Source organism: Podarcis gaigeae (assembly GCF_964106915.1).
Source record: "Podarcis gaigeae genome assembly, chromosome: 10".
NCBI classification, from domain to species: domain Eukaryota; kingdom Metazoa; phylum Chordata; class Lepidosauria; order Squamata; family Lacertidae; genus Podarcis; species Podarcis gaigeae.
In genome coordinates, this window is record NC_139686.1 from 74,085,584 (window position 1) to 74,109,900 (window position 24,317).

The 24,317-nt window shown below is 42.6% G+C and overlaps 1 protein-coding gene across 5 annotated transcripts in view; it reads right to left on the reverse strand.

The window, feature by feature from the left end:
* Window positions 1-7,009: 7,009 nt before the first annotated feature.
* PRPF18 (pre-mRNA processing factor 18) overlaps window positions 7,010-24,317 on the reverse strand; it is a 131,692-nt gene continuing 114,384 nt past the window's right edge. For 2 of the 5 annotated variants that reach the window (XM_083701613.1, XM_083701612.1), the window contains exons 2-13: window positions 23,255-23,335; window positions 22,623-22,700; window positions 22,103-22,129; window positions 18,760-18,867; window positions 17,442-17,555; window positions 16,474-16,620; window positions 13,619-13,666; window positions 12,686-12,754; window positions 12,174-12,314; window positions 9,382-9,453; window positions 8,137-8,292; window positions 7,010-7,960 (exon numbers count right to left, since the gene is read on the reverse strand). In XM_083701613.1, the coding sequence (XP_083557739.1) occupies window positions 7,880-7,960; window positions 8,137-8,292; window positions 9,382-9,453; window positions 12,174-12,314; window positions 12,686-12,754; window positions 13,619-13,666; window positions 16,474-16,620; window positions 17,442-17,555; window positions 18,760-18,867; window positions 22,103-22,129; window positions 22,623-22,700; window positions 23,255-23,320 (1,107 nt within the window). In that variant the 5' untranslated portion in view covers window positions 23,321-23,335 and the 3' untranslated portion in view covers window positions 7,010-7,879. Of the gene's footprint in view, window positions 7,961-8,136; window positions 8,293-9,381; window positions 9,454-12,173; window positions 12,315-12,685; window positions 12,755-13,618; window positions 13,667-16,473; window positions 16,621-17,441; window positions 17,556-18,759; window positions 18,868-22,102; window positions 22,130-22,622; window positions 22,701-23,254; window positions 23,432-24,317 lie in introns of those variants that run through there. The other 3 variants (XM_083701614.1, XM_083701615.1, XM_083701616.1) reach the window with 3 other exon arrangements.

Consider the following 24,317-nt stretch of genomic DNA (forward strand, 5'->3'; position numbering starts at 1 on the left):
TTTGGTGTCCGTAATTTTTTCTGCAGTATCCAAGGTGACTTTATGAGCAGTCTCTCTTAATTTAGTGGTGCCCACTCCTAGTTGTGCAGACCGGCTCAGTGCACACGACACATTGAACAATAGTTTAAATTGTTTCTGTGAATGAGCAGTGAGTTGTTCCAGTCCTGCTCCCCAAGCATGTGGAAACAAACCAGAGGCTAACTTGCTGTTATTTCTATGACCCTGCACTCTTCTAACAAGCCACAATGCACCGAGATTTCCAGTGATGTGAGAACCAGGACCCTGCCTTCCATCTTGCATCAGCGGCTTCAAACATTAGTCTCAGCATTTGTGCAAACCACTTTTACTCTTTTATATCCATGTGCAGGAACACTAGATGGTTGGTAACTAAATTTAGGATAAAAATAGAACCTAAAGCTACAATACTACCAAGCAAGATTCCTCTCTTTGAGAGGAGGGTTCCAGCTTATGAAACTATCCCCCCCCTCCCATTCTATAGTCTTATTTATCAAGATTCAAGCGAACTCCTTCAAAACGTTTCTGCTCAACTGAAAAACAATTTTATTGTACTGTATTCATCAGCTAGTGATGGCTATCCAGGTTGTCCCTTGTGTAGAAGGGCAACCAGGAAATTCTTGCTCTCTATTTGTCTTTTATTTATTTTCTTAAGGTACAGGTTGTTGTGTACTTGAACACAAGCTTGTGGCTGCCATTCAGGTCAAGTCCAGAGACAAGGAGCCTCCCTCAAGCCTGGGATGAAAACCCAGTTGCCATAGCAGATTTTTCATTAAGATACTCCCTTAGCCAGGACAGCTGGAAATGCTTATTTTGCAGTTCCTGTGGTTTCCAGTACGGTGCCATTCCACAGATTGCTAGAGGATAAACGTAATTCTGACACAGGATGCAATATCGTACAGAAAGCTTATTTTCAGGACCACCAGCCAGGAGAGAAAATGCCCATAAAGGAACGCTTTCCAGGAGAAGTAGCTTTTCCCCACATTCAGCAATGCTGCCATTGCCTTCCAGAATTTAAGACATCTGCTTACATAGTCTGTAAAAGGCACTCCCCAATCCAAGTCACACTTGCTACAGCTAGCATGTCATCCCTCTTGTGGGAGGTGAAATATCTACTCATGATCTTTCCAAGACCCTAAGGACTGCTTCTCTTTTAAAAGATGCTCCTCCTAAACTCAGAGTACGTACTGCCGTTTTCCTTCAGGACAAAATTATAGTTCTTGCAAATCACAGACACCAATGTTTCTAAACTATTTAAAGAGCATAAAACCAAGGCCAGACTAAATGGCTGAATTTGGAAACCACTGGGGCGAGCCATGGAAGACAGCTGCGACATGAGAAATATGTCCTGCTATATTAAATCCCCTTGATGTGTACAAAACAATTTACAACCCACCAGCATTTTCTTCACAGCATCTTCTTGTCCACTCACCACATACATTGGGGTACTATTATAGCTTTGTTTAGAGTACGTAATGTTTTAATAATACAAATGTTTTAAGTCTTTTTTTACCAATTCAGTATATTTTCTTTTAATTGTCAAATAATTCTGTGTACATTGCGGCAGCCTTTGGCTATGTGCAATAAAACTGACTGAGACTGAGACACTCACCAGATATTCCCAGCCTATTCGCTACCATGCTGGCTCCCCTTTGCCAAAAGCTCCTGCTTACTCATTTTAAACTCTACATATTTCTGTACCACCTCCTGGGCTTTAATACTTTAGACTGCAACATTTTCCAGGCCTAAGAAGCTTCAAGGGAATAGTGATTTTTGTTTCTTTCTGTCAACGTCTCCAATATATTTATTGAAAAGAACCATTAGCCAAGCAGTTACATTATACTTTTATAGGCAAAAAAGTAATTTTATAAAGATCTAACTGCTACCTCCTCCTCTCTAAGGCTGGAACACCATCTTTGCCACCAAAGGCAGCATTCCCAACCTCTTGTGTTGGCTCTTTGCATGGTGAAGCAGCAGCCAGGTATAGCAAGGGGAGCTCAGCTCTTCCTACATTTACAGCATTTCAGAGGTACCACCTCGCCCACCCCAATGAAGGGGGATTTGAGATGCACTTGCTAGCCAGGTGGAAACAACCAGCAGGAAAAGAGCGTGCAGAGGAAAAGTGTGTGCAGGAAACAGTAGTCTGCGTGTGTGCACAGCAGTTTTCTTCCCACAATCCCACGCCCCTAAAAAACCAAACAGAAGGTTGGGAATCCCACATTTGTCACTGAATGTGTGTACCTTTGCCCTACTCTCCCCAATGCTTTTTAACATCTTTATGCGCCCCCTTGCCCAGATTATCCGGAGCTTTGGGCTGGGCTGTCACCAATATGCTGATGATACTCAGCTCCATCTACTGATGGATGGCCACACTGACTCGGCCCCGAACACACTGACCAGATGCTTGGAAGCTGTGGCTGGATGGTTTCGTGGGAGCCGATTGAAACTAAATCCTTCGAAGACAGAGGTCCTATGGCTAGGTCGGGATGGCATGGGGATGAGGGACCAACTCCCTTCTCTTGCGGGGGCCCAATTAGTGCCATTGCCTTCCGTTAAGAGTTTGGGTGTAATCCTTGACGCCTCCCTTTCCATGGAGGCGCAAGTTACAGCAACAGCCAAGGCGACATTTTTCCACCTTCGCCGCATCAAGCAGTTGGTCCCTTACCTTTCCTGCCCTGACCTGGCCTCAGTGATCCATGCGACGGTCATCTCCAGGCTTGATTACTGTAATTCGCTCTAGGCGGGGCTGCCCTTGAAGCTGTCCCAGAAACTCCAGCGGGTGCAGAATGCTGCAGCGAGGCTCCTCACGGGGTCTCTGCCATGGGAGCATATTCACCCAGTGCTTTTCAAGCTGCACTGGCTCCCGGTGGAGTACAGGGTCAGGTTTAAGGTGCTGCTTTTGACCTTTAAAGCCCTTCACGGCCTAGGACCCTCGTACCCACGGGACCGCCTCTCCCGGTATGCCCCACGGAGAGCCTCAAGGTCCATAAATAGCAACACCCTAGTGGTCCCGGGCCCTAAGGAAGTTAGATTGGCTTCGACCAGAGCCAGGGCCTTTTCAACTCTGGCTCCGGCCTGGTGGAACGCTCTGCCTCATGAGACCAGGGCCCTGCAGGATCTGATTTCTTTCCGAAGGGCCTGTAAGACAGAGTTGTTCCGCCTGGCCTTTGGCTTGGAGCCAGTTTGATTCCCTCCCTCCCCCCCCTCTCTATTTTCCCCTTCTTTTCCTTCTCCTCCTGCGATGAGGCTACATTTTAATATTTTAATGTTCCATTATTTTAATTGTTGTGTTTTATTTTTGTTTTTAAGTTGTAATCATTCATCTTGTTTTTATTATTGCTTGTAAGCCGCTCTGAGCCCGGCCTTGGCTGGGGAGGGCGGGGTATAAATAAAAAATTATTATTTTTATTATTATTACTCTGACTGAAGCTTTTCCAACACATTATAAAGATTCAAAGTAAAGTTATAGTTTAAATTCCCATTTAAAGGCAATTAACTGAACAAATATGGAGGTCAGGCTTACGGTGCCAGCAAGCAAAAAAACAGCCCAACTCAACACTTACTGACCTTAGTAAGCAACCAGCATCTCCAAAGGCCCTCTGCAAAAATCCTCAGAGGGAGTTTCTCTCAACATACTGCAGGAGAGCTTTTCTAGAACAAGATACCCTGCCCCTTCCCAAATTCATCTCCAAAACCCTGCCCTGTGCCATTCTTGGCATTGTTGCTCTTTAAATTCTTTTGAACGTGTGAGAGCTTTTAAAATAAAATATTGAGCAAGCTAGGACAATGCACCAGTTATCAGGAAAGGAGATGCTAAACCACTGTGTGAAGTAACCACACCACTGCCTCCCCCCACCCCCAGTGCCTCCAGGAATGCAAGAATGTGCCCATAAACTTGGTATCATCACACTCTGGAAACAAAAGTCCTGTTTACTTTACCACAGTCCTGTAAGAAATCCAGTCTCGACTGCCACATTCTGGAGGAACAGACATTCTTCTCAGAGTTTTCTATCCGGCCTCCCAGACAGATACTGGAGTAAAGAGCCTCCAGTCTTCCGTGAAAAGCAGCTGCCACAGCAGCATTCACCCTATAATCTGTTCCTAGTGACTAAACAGAACAGAAACAGATCAAAACCCTTTTAAAAAATGCAAATATGTTTTATTTGCTGCTTATTCAGTTTCCTAAAGATGAAAATATCCTGAACTGGCAGAACTTGAATTGTTCATAAGGTACAACAGGATCAAACCCCATGAAAATCCTGCCAACTTCAGTGCATGCAAGAATCTGAGCTGAGAGAGACTTCCAGAACTTTGTCAAATGAACTACTAAGACAGTTTCAACCATCCTGAAAGAGAATAGTGCACCTGGACTATCAATACAGTATTCAGAGACCAAAGCACCTACATATTTACAAATTAAGAACCTCCTACACTCTATCTTCCAGCCATACACAGCAATAGAATCTCAAGTATTCAAGTGGTCCTAAATAACCCTCCCTCACACAGTAATTCCTAATGTCCCAAGTTGTTATTAAATAATCCAAAGTGCCCATTAGGTCAAAGTATCCACCCACATAAGAGAGGCTGCCTGGTGTGTCCTTGAAAGATTAAATGTTGTGGACGCATGTCTTTCCTATCAACCTCTGTGAAAGGAGAGAGGGAGGAAAGTGTACTGTGCTTCTTGCTTCAGAGGTAATAATATTGTTCCAAGTCTCTCCAAGTGAAAGAGGTGCACACCTTCAGAGGAGGCTGCTTCCTGCATCTCTGGATGAGTTACTGTTCTGGGCATGCTTCCTGCCATTTGGGAGTCATGCTTGTATTCGTGGTCAGTGCACAGCACACAAGGAAAGCAGCGAGATTTACTCCTATTTATTAAAAATAAACATTTTCTGCAATAAGAGTGGTTTTGTCTCCATTTTAAAGAAAAGGTTGTCTGAACTATCAGAAATATGGGAAACACAGTCTTACTACCATTATTCTGAACAAAACTGATGTACATTTGAAGAACTTAAGCTGCAAGACACATACTTGGAAGTCAATGTGAATACTGTTCCGTAAACTGTCACAAATTCATTAAGCTTCAGAGCTGTAATGGAAACGTCATGGACCAGAGAACCTTGGCTAATCTGCATACTTTAGCTATTTGCAATTAGCATGGTTAGCATTGTTATCTGCATGAACATTATGTATGCCAAGGAACAGCTGGTGTAGACATTTCATGTGTTCTGTTAGCCCTCACATCAAATAAGGCAGGCACTGAATTAACTTAAAGGCACTAAAAGTGCTGTTGAATGCACCCTCAGAACTTACATTTTCATATTTTTCTGCAAGCTGAACACTAAACACTTACTCAATGTTTTCATCGCAGCCTATATCCTGAAAATGACCTCCCAATCCCTACCATGTACACAGTAAGAATGAGCAAGTATAATTAAGCTCAAACTCCTGAACCTGACTGCCTCAATGACTTTTTCCTTCCATATAAATCTGCTCTTGCATTTGAGATCCGTTTTGAAAGACCTAATCTCGGAGCTTATCAACCTGGACTATTAGGCAAATGATCAGTCTATGTCTGGTGTGTCCCATTTCTGCACATACTCATTCTTAAATCCATTCCATTCCATTGTTGCATTCATCTGTGAATTGCTAATACACACAAAATACTACCTAGAGAGCATTCTGTAAGCAAATACTTTATCTTTTATATATAATTTTATTGAATTTCCTATTTTTTACGAAATTGACTTCAAATTAAATAGTTGCATTGTTTCATGGACTGACTTCTCACTCACACCTCCAGAGTGTTTTTGTTCAAACTCTTTTCTACTGTGTTATATATCACACTCTTACCTTACAGAAATCCCTCTAATACTTTACTTTACTTTACATTTTTTCTTCCGCTGCTCCCATCTCGTACATATTTTATCTCAATGTATGCCTTCCTAAATTTACTTTATCTTAAAATAAACATTTCTGCTATTTTTTGAGAAAAAATATTGAATTCAGCACCACACTATTACCATTATTCTTCCAGTAGAAGCATTTCTACTCACCAGATGAAATGAGCACCCTTCTCCCCCCACCATGCATTGTTCTGGGGCTTCTCCTGACCCTCGGGGGCAATGTGGGGGAGATGTAGGGGTACACAAGGGGACATGGGCTGCTGCAAAAGCCCTGCTGCACTAGCAGAAGTCACTGAGCTGGCTGAGTTGGTGAATCCATCCGGGTACCACAAAGTTCAGAGAAACATGAAATCCCAAAGATAATCATGTTCCAATCCATATCTCTAGTTAAAATGAACATTTTCACTTAAAATGGATTAGTTTCTTGCTGAAAACTGTGTCTGGAAAGTATAGTTCGTTGATGCTTTATTCATGGTACAAATATTTTGCTTTTGTTTCTAAATCTGTCAGTTTAAGAGCGTGCAAACAAACGGAATGCATTCTTCACCATCTTGACAGTCCCCTCCACTTTCCCTCCCAGCCTCTCTTTCACCTCTCCTTGGGTCAAATGTCAGATGGTAGGAGCAGAGAACTGTCATTTTACTGCAGTTCTATAAAGGGCTATTCACATGTATGATGGCATTAAAAATAATGATAAACTACTTCAGGAGTATTCAAACTTCCATTATTTAGTGGTAACAAAGAAATCTTTACAACTTATCCCTGTGTGACGGAAAAGTTTGTTTACTAAGCAGGTTGAGTCACCAAGTGTTTCTCCCCTTGCCAGGGGACTGGGAGGGATTCCTGGGGTCTGTGAGGAGAGTGAAGATGAAGACCCAGGTTAAAATAGGCAAGGCACAGTCCCACACGGTGTATGGGTCCTCTGGCAGGAAAGGGCAATAGTGGTTCTGAGGCCAAAGAGGACTTGGGGGTTTGCAGGGAAACAGTCCAGTTAAAAGCCAACGTTCCTGAAGTGGGAGTGGAGAAGTCTGATCTATGGAAAATGCGTAGAAGAAAGTAACCTTAAACCCAAACAGCATACAGCCTATAACTTGAGACAGTTTACGTTTTAATAAAAAGCAACAGCACTGTTTATTACATTTCTGTAGAAGAGGAAGAACCAAAACTCCTTCTTCAGATCTGTTACAATAAAGTCTGTTTGCAACCTGTTTCCCCAAAAGAAAAAACCACTGTCGCTCATGATTCATTCTCCATTGGGGATTTCACCTGAGGGAAAGGAAAACAGGGCTGGCGCACGGGCACCAGGAAGAGAGAGCACCGCTGGCCCTGTTCCTGGTAAAAGTTGGAGAAGGGTTCTCTGAAAGATCTTTTCCTTTTACCTGTTACTTAACAGTGTAATTATTACAATCCTACAAATTATTGTTCAAATTTTGGTGCCAGAAAAATCCTCCAGACTCCCCCCAAAAAGACAAGATAGCATTTTATAAGATAAAATAATTTCTGATACAAAAATCAATGAATCAATCAAAAGCTTGGGTGCATTTCTTAGAAATATATTTTTCCTATAAATGAAGTACCAAGAAATTAAAATGGTCCTATGTACAATGATAAATACAACTCATGTTTCAAAACTGTGATGAAATCAGTCCTTATAAAGCAAGGAGGCTCAAAATCTAAAAGGCAAGGTAGAACTGAACTTTTGATCTGATAAAAATTAAAGGAAAACACACACATATACAAACTTGTCCTCAAGCTAGCGAGACAAGCCGGCAACATGTTCCAGCCCAGGACTTGAAGAAGACATAAAGGTTCATCAAAAGACAAAATGAATATGATCTGTGCGACTGAGCCTCAGTAAAGCCGCATGCCTTTCTTCTCCCACCCCAGCTCACTCCAGTTCCCAAACTGAGAGCATTTCATAGAGACTGCTTTCTTCTCTCATAACCTGCGTATCCACATTGTCACAGCGCATTGTACTCCACACATTTGGATGGGTCGGTAGGGAAATGTTTCTGGCAAATGGTCATCAGCCTCTTCAAGCCCTGCAGAGATAAATACAATAATGGCATGCTGGTAACCAAGACCAGACGCGGGAGAGTTGCAGCCCCGGGGCCGAACGGAGCAGGTTTAAGCCTCCTATTTGTGCTTACAAATGCTGAATGCTTAAGACTAAAGAAAGTGACTTTCCGGACAATGGATCCACCACTCTTTATCTCACCTGGATGTATTTCCTCTGAGTTTCATCATTCAGAACGTGAGCCACGTGCTTTGAGAAAATCTTCTCTCGACCAGTTCGCGCATGGATGCCCACCATAGTGACGCCGATAGGCCAGGGAGCGTTCCCAATGGCCATCTGCAGATAGGCATCGTTAGCCTGCAGAAATAAAGGCAGGCAACTGACGGACAAGGCAAAAGGCACCAGGGGAGGCTCAGAGCCTGCAGGGACAGCTAAAAGAAAGCCAAGAGCCCCCATCTTCAGATTTTGTGGCTGATAGTTCTAGAGCCACAGGCCAAAGCACACCTGCAGTCCTCATGCTTACAAGCTTTATGCAAAATGGCTTCACAATAATTATTACTTTCACTGACAAGGCACCAAAATTAGCATTTCTTGAAACAGTAAAAATCTTACTAGATCAGTTTAAAACAAAACACAAAAAAACCACTATAAAATACAGCATTCCCCAGATCTCATTAATCAACACAGAACTTTTCAGAAGCTTGGATAGCGTTATGTGATTAACCCACCCTGCCCAGTCAATGTCCACATGCAAACCTGAATGTTAGCCGGTCCAAGTCTCAAAGAATCATACAATGCAATATGTTCTCCCATCCCTGCACCTGAAGGTCTAAACAACAACTTATACATGTTTGAACCTGCATTTCTATGCTCCTTAGAGCTAATAATATTTCTCTGAAGGGTTAAGCTAGAGACACTTTCACATCCCTTAATGCAGGGGTGGGGAACCTCCAACACGAGACCTAATTAGGCCCCCCAGGCCATTTGGCAAAGTCACACTTAGTCGCCAATCGTCCAAAGTCCCATATGACATCAGATGTAAGTGGTTAAAAATACAGCTGGGCTAGGCCAAAAGGGGCTTCAGGAGCATTGCCAATCAGATTCCAAAGAGCCCTGCACAGTGATTTGAAGTGCTGACGATCAGCTGATTGTGGGGGCTACAAAGCACAGTGCAGGGTTCTTTGCAAGGAGTCCTGTTCTGGACTTTGAAGCCCCACTGATCAATGGTGCTTTGAAGTCCCAACAGTCACCTAATTGTTGGGGCTTCAAATGTCACTTCACATCACTGTGACACCAGGTGATCGAGAGGTAGATGCACCCCCCCCCCATCAATTTATTTATTTTTTGCTCAAGGGAGTGATGGAAGATGAAGATCTGGCCTGCACCTGCCTCAAGACAATTAAGCCACAAAACACAAATATCACTGACTCTGTAAAAGTTCAGTACCTTCACATACTCCCTTTGCAGCATGAACTTGATAATGTCCGTTATTGATTCCTTGATGTCAGCAGGGATATTCTAAAGACAAAACAGCAAATATCAAGCAGGCAATGAAACTCGTGATTCTCATACCACACTATATCTTAAATAAGACTACAGACATGATCAACCCTCACGGCCAAAAACGCTTACTTTTGGAGAAAGTAAGAACTAGCCAGCCTGAGAGAAACCTTTGTTTGTGCCTGAGTGACTGAAGCAGGAACACTTCCAGAGCAGCATGTTAGATCCTTTGAAAGCGAGCTGTTCTGCTGCACTGAGAGTGGCTGCAAAAGCCAATCACACCTGATACAGAGACAGATCAGAATTAGAGACCATAATTACCTCAAGTGGGTAATTATGCTGCGACAAAGAACACACCTTTGCGTATGAGTGGAGGGTTCAGACTTACAGGAGCTTTTATATATTTGCAAATCTGCAGGGAAGCAGCCAACCCCACTAATTTGCTTTGTCTAGAGTACTGTTTCTCCTTGCTTTTCCCAGCCACCCCACCAACTCAGCCACCACTCCCGTCGTGCTCCAGCTCTGCTCCAGGCTAGGAGAATCTGAGTGGCAGAGGCAGGCAGCTCACTGTTGCCATGCGCTGAGTGTCCTCATGGCTCCGCTTCACTATCCTTGGAGAGAAAAACATGAGCACTGGTAGCTAATCCACTAGGATAAATGAGGTGTCTCCCTGCTTATTTAACTTATATGCAGAATTCATCATGCGAAAGGCTGGACGAGATGAACCCCAAGCCGGAATTAAGATTGCTGGAAGAAATATCAACAACCTCAGATATGCAGATGACACAACCTTGATGGCAGAAAGTGAGGAGGAATTAAAGAACCTTTTAATGAGGGTGAAAGAGGAGAGCGCAAAATATGGTCTGAAGCTCAACATCAAAAAAACGAAGATCATGGCCACTGGTCCCATCACCTCCTGGCAAATAGTAGGGGAAGAAATGGAGGCAGTGAGAGATTTTACTTTCTTGGGCTCCATGATCACTGCAGATGGTGACAGCAGCCGCGAAATTAAAAGACGCCTGCTTCTTGGGAGAAGGGCAATGACAAACCTAGAAAGCATCTTAAAAAGCAGAGACATCACCTTGCCAACAAAGGTCCGTATAATTAAAGCTATGGTCTTCCCAGTAGTGATGTATGGAAGTGAGAGCTGGACCATAAAGAAGGCTGATCGCCAAAGAATTGATGCTTTTGAATTATGGTGCTGGAGGAGACTCTTGAGAGTCCCATGGACTGCAAGAAGAACAAACCTATCCATTCTTAAGGAAATCAGCCCTGAGTGCTCACTGGAAGGACAGATCCTGAAGCTGAGGCTCCAATACTTTGGCCACCTCATGAGAAGAGAAGACTCCCTGGAAAAGGCCCTGATGTTGGGAAAGATGGAGGGCACAAGGAGAAGGGGACAACAGAGGACGAGATGGTTGGACAGTGTTCTTGAAGCTACCAACATGAGTTTGACCAAACTGCAGGAGGAAGTGGAAGACAGAAGTGCCTGGCGTGCTCTGGTCCATGGGGTCACGAAGAGTCTGACACGACTAAACGACAACAGCCTCACCCATCTGTCTTCCCTCCGCCAATCCCTTGCCTGTGCCCGCCATCTTCCATGCCGCCAGTCACGGGGTGGATCTGCCTGTCACTGACTGGCTCCACCTACTGTTAGTCTTCCTGCCTTCTCCCCTACCATTGCCAACTGTGCTGCTCCACAAAGCTCCTGCATCCTGTTTTCCACAGTGTGGTGAGTTCAACACAAGTGTGACTAACAAGAGAGCTGAGTTTGGCTCGAAGAAAGGTTTCACATCTCTACTCCTCTTCCATGGATTTCTATGTGACTTCCTGTGGGTTACTGTACATCAGCCTTAATTTCTATCTATAAAAAGGGAATTACTGTCTTGATCTTGTGCACAGGCAGACATGTTGAAAAAGTGAATGTTAACTAAGACTAGAAAGAAAACTGGCAAATTAAAAAATGGCCATGTCAGTGGATCTGAAGTAGAAGATCCAGAAAGGTATTTCATCCCCTGGTATTGTACAGATTAGCGGTCTGTTTCACTTCCTCCGTCTGTGAAAAAGAAAATGTCACTGCACGCACTCCATCAGGGGTAGGGAAGCATTTTGGCCCCAGGGGTCAGATCTTTATCCCCTCCCCACTCCACCGGCCAACTGTGACAGGTGTGTAGGAGCACCTGATGTCACAGTGACATCCCAAAAGCACAGCAATCAGCTGGTTCTTGGGCCCTTTGCAATCCCTGTGCTCAGCACTTCACTAGGGTTGAGCACAGTGCTTACAAAGTGCCCGAAAATCAGCTGGTTGTTCCCCATTTGGAACACACTGAGTAAAGCCCCTTTAGGCCAAGTCCCAACCTTTCCTGCCTCATACCTGACATCACAGATGGCAGCAGATGTAGGGCCATTGAGCATGGCTTAGCCAAAACAGCCTGGAAGCCCAATGGTGAGGCTTACAGGCCAAATTTGGCTCACAGGCTGGAAATTCCCCTCCGCTGTGCTACATAGTTAGAAAAGGGTGACTGAAAAAAGCAGTCTTGCTTAATTCCAGAATCGCGAATACGGCAAAACCTTTATTAGGTCAATCAAAACATCACAAAACAGCGTGAGATTCTGAGTTCTCATCATCAAGCTAGATTGTAAACAAAGTGTGGAACGGAGGGTAAGAATTGTCTGCTGGTAAAACATTCATGCCTAAATCTAGTAGAAGACTTAAGATAGTGTGTTGCTGAAGTTACCCTTTTCCGAAGTTTTCTGAACAGAGGTCTCAGGTATGATTCTGTCTGCTTCTGAGTGGCGCTGTTTAGTTTGCCTTGTACACCACGTTTCACATAATCTTCTCTGGCGTTCAACTCCTTAGCCCAGACTCCAAGAAGAAACTGAAGATGACAAACAAATTTAAGCCATACTGCCACACAGTGGCTAAATATGAACAGTGTCCATAAACTAAAGTTGCAACCCCATTCATTTACTTACAAAGAAATAGTACTTGCAATGTTAGTTAATTCTGGATAGATATGTATCTGATTGGGTTGTAATTATTTCCCAGCCAGATGGGCGGGGTATAAACAATAAATTTATTATTATTATTTATTATTATTATTATTATTATTATTATTATTATTATTATTATTATATCATACTATAAATGAATTGACATTTTCCATGTAATAGAATAGTCCTACAAAATGATGATGCCCCAGCCATGATTGCTTACAGGCCAGAGGTTCTTGCTTGTTAGGCTACTTACCTTCAAGAATTTGGTTATGATATCCATGTCTTTATGGTCATCCCCTTGTCCTAAAGATTCTCCCAAAGCCTGCAAAAGAGATTTTCCATTGAGATGTCTTCCAAAAACAAGTTTTTGATGCAAGTTTACATAAAGAACATAATATTACAGATAAAATTAGGAAGTACTTCACAGTGTTTTTGAAAGGCTCTCCCTTAAAATTTCGTAAGTCAGGGTTGAGAATGCTAACCAAGTCACGTCCCAGTGTTTACTCATGTATTCTATGGAATTTTTCAGTTTGTTCCTCTGAAGAAGAGATTCCCCAGAGAGACACAGCTGAGTGCAGATATGACATGTTATCTCAAGAGTGGTGTTGCCCTCCAAGACACAACAGAGAGGATGCAGAGACTCATCAAATCCAACAACTGTCTTCCATTCCTGCTGATCATCAGGAAAGGTCTGGTTCATTGGGCCACAGCCAGCGCTACCCAAATGATGAATTTCTGGTAAGAGATGGGGTACAACTCATGAGGATGGGGGAGATGTGTTTGGCAGGAGCCCCACAAGCCTCATCATGTGGACTTTAAACTAACCCTGCAGGGAAGGGAACCCAAAGCCCAGAGTTAAGAACTGAGCCATTTTCAAGAGACAAGAAAGGAAAACACAGGGCAATGAAGGCGATGCCTAGCAACTTTCCAGTAAATACAGCACGAAAACTGAGAGGGTGAGGCACCCATAGATTTCAATGTCTGTGTACTAACTAGCACACAGCAGTATGGGAAACTAACAGGATGATTTTAATACCCTAATACAGGCAGGTAAGTTGACCCAATAGGTCTCATTGACACTTGATGGGACGAGGCTTGTGAATGGATGTTAGACGTGATGGCAGTATCTTGTTCTAAAGGAATAGAGTCCAGAAAGGAAAAGGGACACAGACACAAGCACACACACCTGCACAGAAATCCATGAATCTGAGAGTGGAAGCTCTGTTGAAAGCATCTGGGTAAGGATAAAAGGAGAGAAAAACAAAAGTGGCATCATTGTGGCAGCATACTACAAATTACCCAGCCAAGTGGAAAATGTGGGTGATGATTTTTTTTACAACAGATTACAAAAAGAGAATATGATGGTTGTAATAGAGGACTTCAACTGCCCTGGCATCTGCTAACAATCAAACGTCTAATAAATTTTTGCCTTCCTGATCAACCTGCCAAAGGAACAAGGAAGGAGCTGAGATCTTGGACTTAATAAAGACCTGCTTGATGAAGTGAAAGTGGTGTGAGCCTTGGGGGAACTGTATCATCTTGGAACGTGTGATATATATATTGTGGCACAGCATAAGTCTGCATGCAACAGGTCTTAGGTTCAATCCCTGGGGTCTCCCAGTAGGGCCATCACTGAATCCTGCCTCAAACCCTGGAGAACTGCTACCAGCCAGTGCTGATTCTCACCGATCAGTGGTCTGCGTTGGTCTAAGGCAGATTCCTATGTGATAGCAAGGGAAATACAAACAAAGCCAAGTTGGATTTGTACCTTGGGCTTTAAGGAAAGACAGCTTTAGGAAGCCATAGAATTCCACGACTAGAAATTCTGAATAAGAAAAAAAGAGCACAAGTGGAATGGGAGATTTTCAAATGTGGAAATAGTGAAAAAACAGTCGCAAACCATTCCAGTGAGAAAACAGGAGACATCCAAAGAGGCCAGTGTGAATGCACAAAGAGCTCTCCAATGAGCAGAGACTTTAAAAAGACACATCCAGGAGACAGAGGGAGGCATATATGAGGAAGGACAAGTTTGATGGAGGATCCCAAACCTGTAAAGATGGTTTCAGCAAGGCTGAAGCCTGGAAGAAGCAAAAGCTTGCAAGGGATGCTAAAAACAAAAATATAGGAATTCACTGGATATGTTCAGAGCCAGAAGAACAAGAAAGGGGTAGGTCTGCTGCTTGGAGAAGATGAAGAAATTAATGACAGGTGATGGACAGAAGCCGGAACCACTCAATTCCAATTTTGTTTCAGTGGCCCCTAAGTGGAATTGTATTCAAACTGGGGAAAGTAGAACAAATGGTATGAGGTGAGGCAGCCCAGGGACACTGCTAATATGTGAGTTCAAGTCCCATGGGCCAGATAAATTATACTGCAAGCTGTTGAAGAAACTTGTAGGTTTTATTTCAGAGACAGTTCCTGTAATCTTTGTGAATTACTGGGAAACAGATGAGGTTCTGTAAGACTGGAGTTGGGTAAATATTGCCCCTATCTTCCAAAATGGGGCAGGGGGAGTTGGATCCGGCCACTCAACTTAACACTGATACCCAACAGATTATTAAGTGTCCATAAACATTTGAAAACAATGCACTGATTATCATTCATCATGTGTTTAATCTAGAATAAATCATCCACATAAGCCTTACCCTTTTTTGAAAGAATTAATGCTTTGGTAGTTCATGGCAATGCGATGGACATAGTGTATCTTGATTTCAGCAAAGCCTCTGATCAAGTCTCCCATGATATTCTTATTCACTAAATGATAAATATGGGCTGGTCAATTCTACTGTTCAGTGAGCAACCATAATCAGCAGGTGCTCCTTTAATGGCAAGAAGTCTCAAGAGGATTGCCACAAGGCCCTAGCCTTGGTTCCTGTGCTATTCAAACATTTTTTATAAATGACTAGGCTGAGAGCATAGTGCAGGCATTCCCAAACTCGGCCCTCCAGCTGTTTTGGGACTACAACTCCCATTATCCCTGACCACTGGTCCTGTTAGCTAGGGATGATGGGAGTTGGTAGTCCCAAAACAGCTGGAGGGCCGAGTTTGGGGATGCCTGGCATAGTGGGTATCCTTATAAAAACTGCAGATCACATGAAGCTGAGTAGATCTAATATCAAAGAACAGAGAATCAAGATTCAGAATGACCTTGACAGGTTGCAACACTGGGCCAACATGATGAAAGTGGAGATAAATGTTAAGTCCTGTAAACAGGTACAAAAAGGACAGAAGTTTAAGATGGGGAAGACCTGGCTTACAGGTGTCCGAGTTGATTGCAATCTGAACATGAGCAGGGCAGTGTGGTGTGGCTCTTTATAAGAAGTTAATGTAATTTTTAAGTGGCGTTAACAGAAGCATGAGTGTTCGGATCACAAGGAATAGAGTTCCACTCTAGTCTATGCAGCTGAAGAGTAGTGCACCCAGTTATTGGTGCCATGCTAAAATACACGGATAAACTAGAGGGTGGCCAAGATGTTGATGGGTGAGGAAAACACGTCCTATGAGAAACAACTGAAGGAGCAGTTTGTTTAGCGTAGAGAAAGGGAAATTAAGGGGAGATGTGATAGAAGTCTCCGAGTTCCGGCTTCCTTAGGAAGAGACTGTCTCAGGTAGAGAGCACATTTCAAGTCATTATAGCAGCAAGCATATGGGGGAATCCATAATAAAATTCAAAAGCCTCTCCATGACAGTCTCCTTCACATTTTAGACAAATTATGCCCTCCCCAATAGGCTTCTTAAAAAGAGCAAGTAAGGGAGTCATTAAAAAGGCAATGGAGGGGGTGCAGGTTTCTGCCAGCCTCCATGCAATTTGACCACTATGGACAACTGTTGCAGAAATTTCTGCAGTCCAATTGTCTCTTGTCTAAATAAATTAGTAGGAAATTATAAAACTTGTAAAAGTATACAAATGAGAATTATGCACATTTTCTCAATCTGCATTCTTTTTGCAAGTAGCAGAATCCATCTTCTCTTGGTGCAGAATTTATTTACCAGCATGGTGCCTTGGTCACAATTTGAAAACAGTAAAAAATAATAGAATACCTCCAATTCTTCAATTGTTGTGTTCTCTTCATGGACTTTGAGATCATTCTGTGTATCATCCTCTCCCTGTTCCTGCCCACCCACAATTTCATTCAGATACTGCTGGTCTATCTTATCCAAAGCAGCCTTCAGGTCATTCCTTAATCCCTATGGAAATAAAAACAACAGTTGAGAGTATGCAGAGTTATCCCAGGAACTGTCATAATTGAAACCCTGTCAAAAATATGTTTAAGTATCTTACAATTTTTATATACAGAATTTGAGTATCATGGCATCATATTACATAACCCTGTTAGTTGTTTTAAACATTATTAAATAATATCATAAATAACAATACTGTGGGAGTATTGCTTTTATTTGTTACTATATGTATTTTTGTGTTTTAATGTTGTAAACCGCCTAGGGATCCTTGGATGAAAGGCAGAATAGAAATTTAATAAATAATAAATAATAATTGTATAATCATGATTTAGCATTAAGAGAGAGTTAATATCATTGGAGAATCCTACACAGACATCTCTAAGGGCATACTGGGCCTAATAGTAAAAGAAGTGTCATTCACACGAGCAGCCATAATTTGAGTGGTGGCAGTTCTCTTTCTCTGAAGCTGATAAATGCATGAACTGATCCCAAGTCTCACTACAGCAATATACATAAGTTGTGACTTCTAAATTTGCCCTCTAAACAACAAAAAGCTTACAATTGAGGTTATCTGTAAATCCAAACCATTACTTACAACACTAAAGTGTAGTAATAAGTTGATAGAAGGCACTTGACAGAAGTCAAGATGACAGAAGGCACTTCCTGTGTCCCTCTATGTGCGATTATAACATTATATATTTATGAAGTATATACACAGGTAGGGGCACAGGAAGCAGGATATCCATGGCTATAATGTTACAGGTGCACCAATTTTGCACAGGGATAGCCCTTTAAATGATCTCTCTTATGCTTATGCACAGATTTACCTTGTTGACTTCTGGCGCTAGAATTTCTATCTTTCGCAGCCTCTGAAAGGCATCATAATCTGTTTCTCCAAACAGTCTGATAGGTTCACCCCTTTCTCTCAATCTCCTCATTACCTGGAAAAAGTCAAGTGTTTCTTTTAAACAAATGAAGAAAATAGAACAACCCATTCACATCCCCACAGGGTATTACAACTCAAGCACTGTGCTTGCTTATTTTCTCGAAATTTATTGTTCCTTGCTAAAGAGCACAAAATGGGCAGCAACATACCTAATGATGACTAGTGGCAGCTGTTTAAGGGTAAAGGGACCCGTGACCATTAGGTCCAGTCATGGCCGACTCTGGGGTTGCGGCGCACATCTCGCTTTAGATAAATATAATTGCACCTCTGATCTACGGAGCATACATGAGTAGAATTCTGTGATGAATAACGGGAGTTCCTAAGCCACGTTAAGTTGGGGACATTTAGGCTACATTTTGGGGCAATACGTACAGATATATGTCTGAAATGTGGATGGAAATTAATACATTATCTCCAATGAACTAGGTCGGGGGTTACCCAATGTGGTGCCCTCCGTATACTGTTGGGCTACGTCTGCCCCAACCAGCATAACCAGCAGTCAGGAATCATGCTAGTTGTAGCCCAGGAACACTTGAAGGATTGGGACAGATGTAACACAGCTTCCATCCTCTTTCTGGATTGAGCTTTCCAATTTTACAACAACTGAGGAATATGTCTATAGCTTGGAATATTTATTTAAACCAGGATTTGAAAACACTTTAATATTGTCTTAAAATCCTAATTCAACAGGAAGCCTGCTGAGACTTAATCATGATTAACAAATGTCTGACATACTCAGCAGACCCACTGAAATCAATGTGTTAAGAACATTTATTTCAATGGGTCTGCTCTAAGCATCTCTAACATTAGGCATCAAACAGTGATATCGTTGTAAATGCAGTTATGATAATAGGAAAATCACTCTCAAAAGGGTAGGAAGGGAGGGGGGAGAACTCCTGATCTCTTACCTACCTGAAGTTAAGAGTAAGCCATCATTATGTCTGCACTGGCTACAGGTAAATCAGTAAAGTACAAGTTACTGATGCGAAATTTTTGCTGCCTGAAAAGCTAGTCTGATGAATATCCTCATATATTTAGCTAGCTGATTCCCTGGTCTCTTGTACAACTTCATGGGCATATAGTTAATTCATGATAACTATAATTTCACACAGTAAAATATAAATACTCTGCAGATTTGTTAATCTGGTAAAGGCAAAACAATTATCTGCACATTGCCAGCTCCATATATTTGTCTTTACCTCTTGTCTAGAAAGAGTCATAGGCAACTTCTCCTCTGCCAACTCTAGTTCTAATACTGGATTTGATGCAGTTACTGTCTTCTCCTCCTCTTCCTCTTCCTGCTGAACCTAGGTAGAGACAAGGAACATAACATAGCCAGTTTTAAATATGGGCACAGAAAAAGTCTAAATTTCCAGGAACACTGATTGCTTCTAAGAGCAGCTATTAGCGCTACACAGCACAGCCGACATGCAAAAACCTGACTGTAACCTCTAAGACGTGCCAGTAATATAAAATAATTTAGAATTCGCTTTGTCCTGTCTACGGAAGTTTCATATAGATAAACTATAGGCTGCAAGCATTCCTCAGTTCTCCACTCCACAAAGTGAGGAAATAATTATAATTTCAGACAAAACAAAGCTAGCGTTTTTGTGAAGAGAAACCTGCTACATATAATCAATATGGTATTCAATACATTGAAACTATCATGGTGATATGCATAACTCATCAGCCACTCAGAAAATGGGCAAAGGAGAACTATGTTTACTACATATAGCAACTAGACAACTATATACAGTAACTGAAAACTATGGTTTCCAATTGTGATTTGGAGGCACACTATGGCTTGCACAAACCAGTTTGCCCAATCCAGCTAGACTGGAAAACAATGGGCAAACCAGGAAAACAGAGCACATACAAGGAGGAAGAAGCCAAACCAGTCTGCCATTACATGTGAACTGAGGCTTGAGAAATTATCAGCTATTACCTGAAATATATGTTGTCAGGACCCACCCTATTTATTGTGGTTGTATTTTTTGTATTTTTAAAACTGCTTTTTACATTGTAACCTATGGGGACGCGGGTGGCACTGTGGGTTAAACCACAGAGCCTAGGACTTGCCGATCAGAAGGTCAGCAGTTCGAATCCCCGTGACAGGTGAGCTCCTGTTGCTCAGTCCCTGCTCCTGCCAACCTAGCAGTTCGAAAGCATGTCAAAGTGCAAGTAGATAAATAGGTACCGCTCTGGCGGGAAGGTAAATGGTATTTCTGTGCACTGCTCTGGTTTGCCAGAAGCAGCTTAGTCATGCTGGCCACATGACCCGGAAGCTGTACGCTGGCTCCCTCGGCCGATAAAGCAAGATGAGAGCCGCAATTCCTGAGTCGGCCACGACTGGACCTAATGGTCAGGGTTCCCTTTACCTTTTTAACCTGGCCTATGACATGAGGGTGAATGGTGGGTAATAACAATAACAATATTTTTCTGTGCAAACTATTATACCCTGGTTGAAATGTCTCATACTTTCAAGAAGTGTGATATCAGCCATTCTTTACCATAGACACAGGTGACAATTTCACCTATCAATGCAGAATGCCATTCAAGCATATCTCTATTCCTTGGGGAAAGTTCCACAGTGCACATCTGGGACCATTTAAGTAGTAAGCAAAAATTAAAGTGATTTTTACAGAATAGCAGCCCTAAGTTCATTGTATAAAACAGTATTTTAAAATGCATTATCATACACCCAAATAGCTGTGAAAAAGAAGTTGGTTATGATAATAAAGGAGTTAAGACCCAGACAGGAAGGGGAAAAAAGATTTAAGCCATTTTACCAGTGGGATTGTTAGAAGCAATGCCTGCACCAAATAAATTAAATAAAAGTACTCTCAGGACTTTAGCAAATGCACCTTCATTTGCAAAATGTCAGAGTTTTTTGCTTTGTTTTAAACACACTAACAACATTTCAATGAAATGCAGAGATCTGGGAGACTCTTGGTGAGCTAAAATGTCTCATAGTTTTGTTTATTTGAAAAGCAACTGGCTCCATCCACACTCCTAATATTTTAACCAAGTTTCTCTAAGTGGGACATAAGCAACCGGTCAAACGAGAAATTACACAGCTACTTGATATTATTGCCATGTAAGTTAGTAAAACTGTAGTGACAGCTAGAAAATAACAGAAACGCTTTCCTTCATAGTTATACACAAGCCAGTGCTCTTTTCTGGGAATACTCAAGGGAATGCAGTACTGGCACCTTTTTTCCCCAAATGTTAAAAGTGTGGCAATTACTGTAACAACTTCATGGTGAGTACCAGCAGCTTTTTCTATTATAAAAGAAAAGCACCCTCTCTGGCAGGCTCCCTCCACACATTCTGCCTCCTTCCTCACTCCAAAGTTATTCCGCCACGGCACTCCACTTCACTCCTGCAGCTATAGGCCTGTGCACAATACGGTATCTCATTAAGTCCTGGCCCCACCAGCTTTCATCGTTAGTCCAATGATGATGGATGATATAAGTCATAACACTCCTCCTTAGAACAGAAGTTATAAACCCTATCTTTTCATAAATGTTGCAAAGGAAATAAAAATAACAACATAAAATACCATAGAATCATAGAGTTGGGAGGGATCCTAATAGTCATTTAGTGCAATGCAGGAATATTTTGCCCAACAAGGGGTTTGAACCCACGACTCTGAGATTAAGAGTCCCATGCTCTACTGAACTGAGCTATCCCAGCAATCCTACTTCATAAAAGCTAAGTTCCACAGCATATTTGAAATATGTTAAACTGAATACTGCTAATAATTCTGTCTAAAAGAAGCTTGATTTTAATAGGCTTAATGACTTGTGAAATATATATATAGGCCTGACACTACAGGATACTGCAGGATACTATGGGATATATCAGATTATGACCAACCATAATGAGACCGGATAAAATGGGCCTGATTTAGGCAGCAGATTTTGTGGTCCCAAAAGAAAGGCAGCAAATTGGCAATTATTTAGTTCTATTACTTCCCATTACTAAATTTCCACGCTACAATCCTCACATCCAAACTGCTTTGATACAATCAAAGTGAGGTGGAAAGAAGAGCAAAGGCCTTCCAGGTGACTTATTTGTCATGATGTGTCTTACGTATGAGCTTAGTTATTACTGCACCCCAACTAAACAACAAGAAATGCAAGCTGCATTTCATAGCCTTTCAAGAAGTGGGCACTCTTGGCTAACTGATCGAGGCTACTCAGAAGTTAAAATCTATTAAATTCAATGGGATTTATTCCTAGATAAACAGGATTAGGATTACAGCCTAAGAAAGGAAGGTATACATCTTTTACGCATTCAGGCCACCAGCCCCACTCTCACCCCACAATGGAGCCAGCATCTAGAAATTAGCAGCCTCTACTTTGCTTTACAAAAGGGTTGGTTATATCAGATCCAGGGTACATGCCTGCTGGAGCACAACTTAAAAATAAAAGCTTTATTCTCAAGCAGCCTCATGCCCTCCACAGAAGAAGCCAAACTATAAACACAAATTCAAATAGCTGCATACTCATGCATGCCTCTTTTCTTGGAAACTCATACCTCTCCTGGTGGCTTCTCGTTTACAGGCTAAAGTGCAACAGTGATAGAGTGAACAAAGAATTATTCATTTTTTAATAAATTAAATAATAAAAAGGATAGAGGAAACATAAACACAGCATTCACCATTCATTTATTTTTAACACACCTATTTGTAATTTTTCCTAGCCATCATATTGTAACTAACTCTTTAAAGTAACTCTAATCTCTCTCACACACACAAACGTTTTGATACTTTCTTTATCCAGATTCTAGAACTGTAGAAATTTATGCCAACATTCCAAAAATCTCTTAGTTGCATGCCCTTTATAAGTTATTTTATTTAATGTATTAAGATCTGACACCATATATTTCTTTTCCCTGCCTCTTTGAGTAGGGGTTCTTGATTCTTCCCATTTTTAGTCACTAATAACCATGCTGCAATCTGTGTATTTCCTACTAATGTATTAATACATTTTAAACTATGATTAAGCAGACACTGCACAGCTAGCCAGAATCACTACCATTACTGCTTTCACATTACCTTGCAACCACATCTTTCAAAATATGCCTCTTCTTCCTTCTTGGCCAACTCACTACGCTTAAAGTATTTTTTATTTCCCTGAAAGAAAGGAAAGTATTTGTTACTACATTGTGATGTTTCATAAACAACTAACATTTCTTCTTTCAGTAATGTGAAGCACAATGGGATGGGCTGTCAGGTTCGTAACAGCTCAATGATAGTTAACAGGAGCCAGTACCGACCAGCACGCTAAGGGGGGAAAGGGGCTCTCATCTAATATACAATGCCGTGAATATAAAAAGGCCACCAGCACATTCTTCCCATAAGGTCCCGGTGCATATCCAGAGAGCACTGCTGGCTTCCGGGCACTGAAAAGCCAGGCTGGTGCGGGCAGAGCTCTGCTCCTGGGCAGCCCCGATGGCCGCTGCTGGGAGGGAGGAACAGGCCAGGCGGGAAACCTCTTCCCGGCCTGAATAACATTCTCTTGCTGTGGCAGATTATGGGAGCGGCGGGGGAGCAGCTCTCTTTCGGGGAAGCTCATCCCGCTCGCCGGCCTTTGTGTCCCCCCCGCCCCGCCCCCGGGGGCGCGAGACCGAGCAGGAGGCTCCCCCGGGGCGCTGAGGGAGGACGCGCGGCGCCTCTCTCCCGCTTACCCCGAGCAGCTCCTTCTCCTCCAGCAGCTTCCGCTTCCGCTCGATCTCGGCCTTGACGACGTCCATGGCGCCTTCGCCTCACGCGCCGGCCGGGAGCGAAGCTGCCCCTCGCCGCCGCTCCTACGGAAGCCGCGCAGCCCAAGCAGCCCGGCCGCGCAGCCGCCCGCACTGACGCCCGCCTCAGACGCCGCTTCCGGCGGGGAAGAGGGCGGCGGCAGCAGCGAGCGGAGGATCCCGGGATTTCCGGGGGGGAGGGGCGGGGTTGGAGCCGGTGGCCGGAAGAGAAGCGGGCGCCGTGTTGGGGGCGGGGGGGGGGGACTGGGATGCCACACAAGGGGCCAGAATGGTGGGAACCTTTGGGGGAAAGTGTATTTCCGAGGTTTGAGGCCTCATAACATCACTTTTGGGGGGAGTAATACCATAAAATTATATATCAATGGAAGGATATTTTAATGAAGAATGTAATGCAGTAACTTTTATGAAGGATTATTTATTACAACAGCAGTCATAAAAGAAGAAATGTGAAACACATAAAAGAAATTAGATACAGTATACAAAAGTTCTCACCATGTCACTTAATAGTTGGGTAACCTTTAGCTATAATTATGGCTTTACAACACCTTCCCATGGGGTGAACCAAGTTTTTCAGTTCAGCTGTAATAATGTGAAACTAAGATTGAATTATTGCCTCTTTTAATTGGGTTTTATTGCTGGCTTGCTTCTAACTAACAAATTTCTTTGGTCGGTTCCATAGATTTTCAATTGGGTTAAGGTCTGGGCTATGTATTTTTGGGCATTTGTTGTTTAGCTGTGTCCGACGGTTCATCAGCATTTTGGGCATTTACGGCATTTACATTCCCATTAATGACACAAATTCTGGCCACAACTTTGGCAGTCATACAACCCCAGATCATAACACTAATTGGGTGTTTCACAGTAGGTGTAATGCAAGTAGGATGTACTGTATTTTTTGCTCGATAATACGCACCTGACCATAACACACACATAGTTTCTAGAGGAGGAAAACAAGAAAAAAAAATCTGAATGAAACACGTGGATGTAT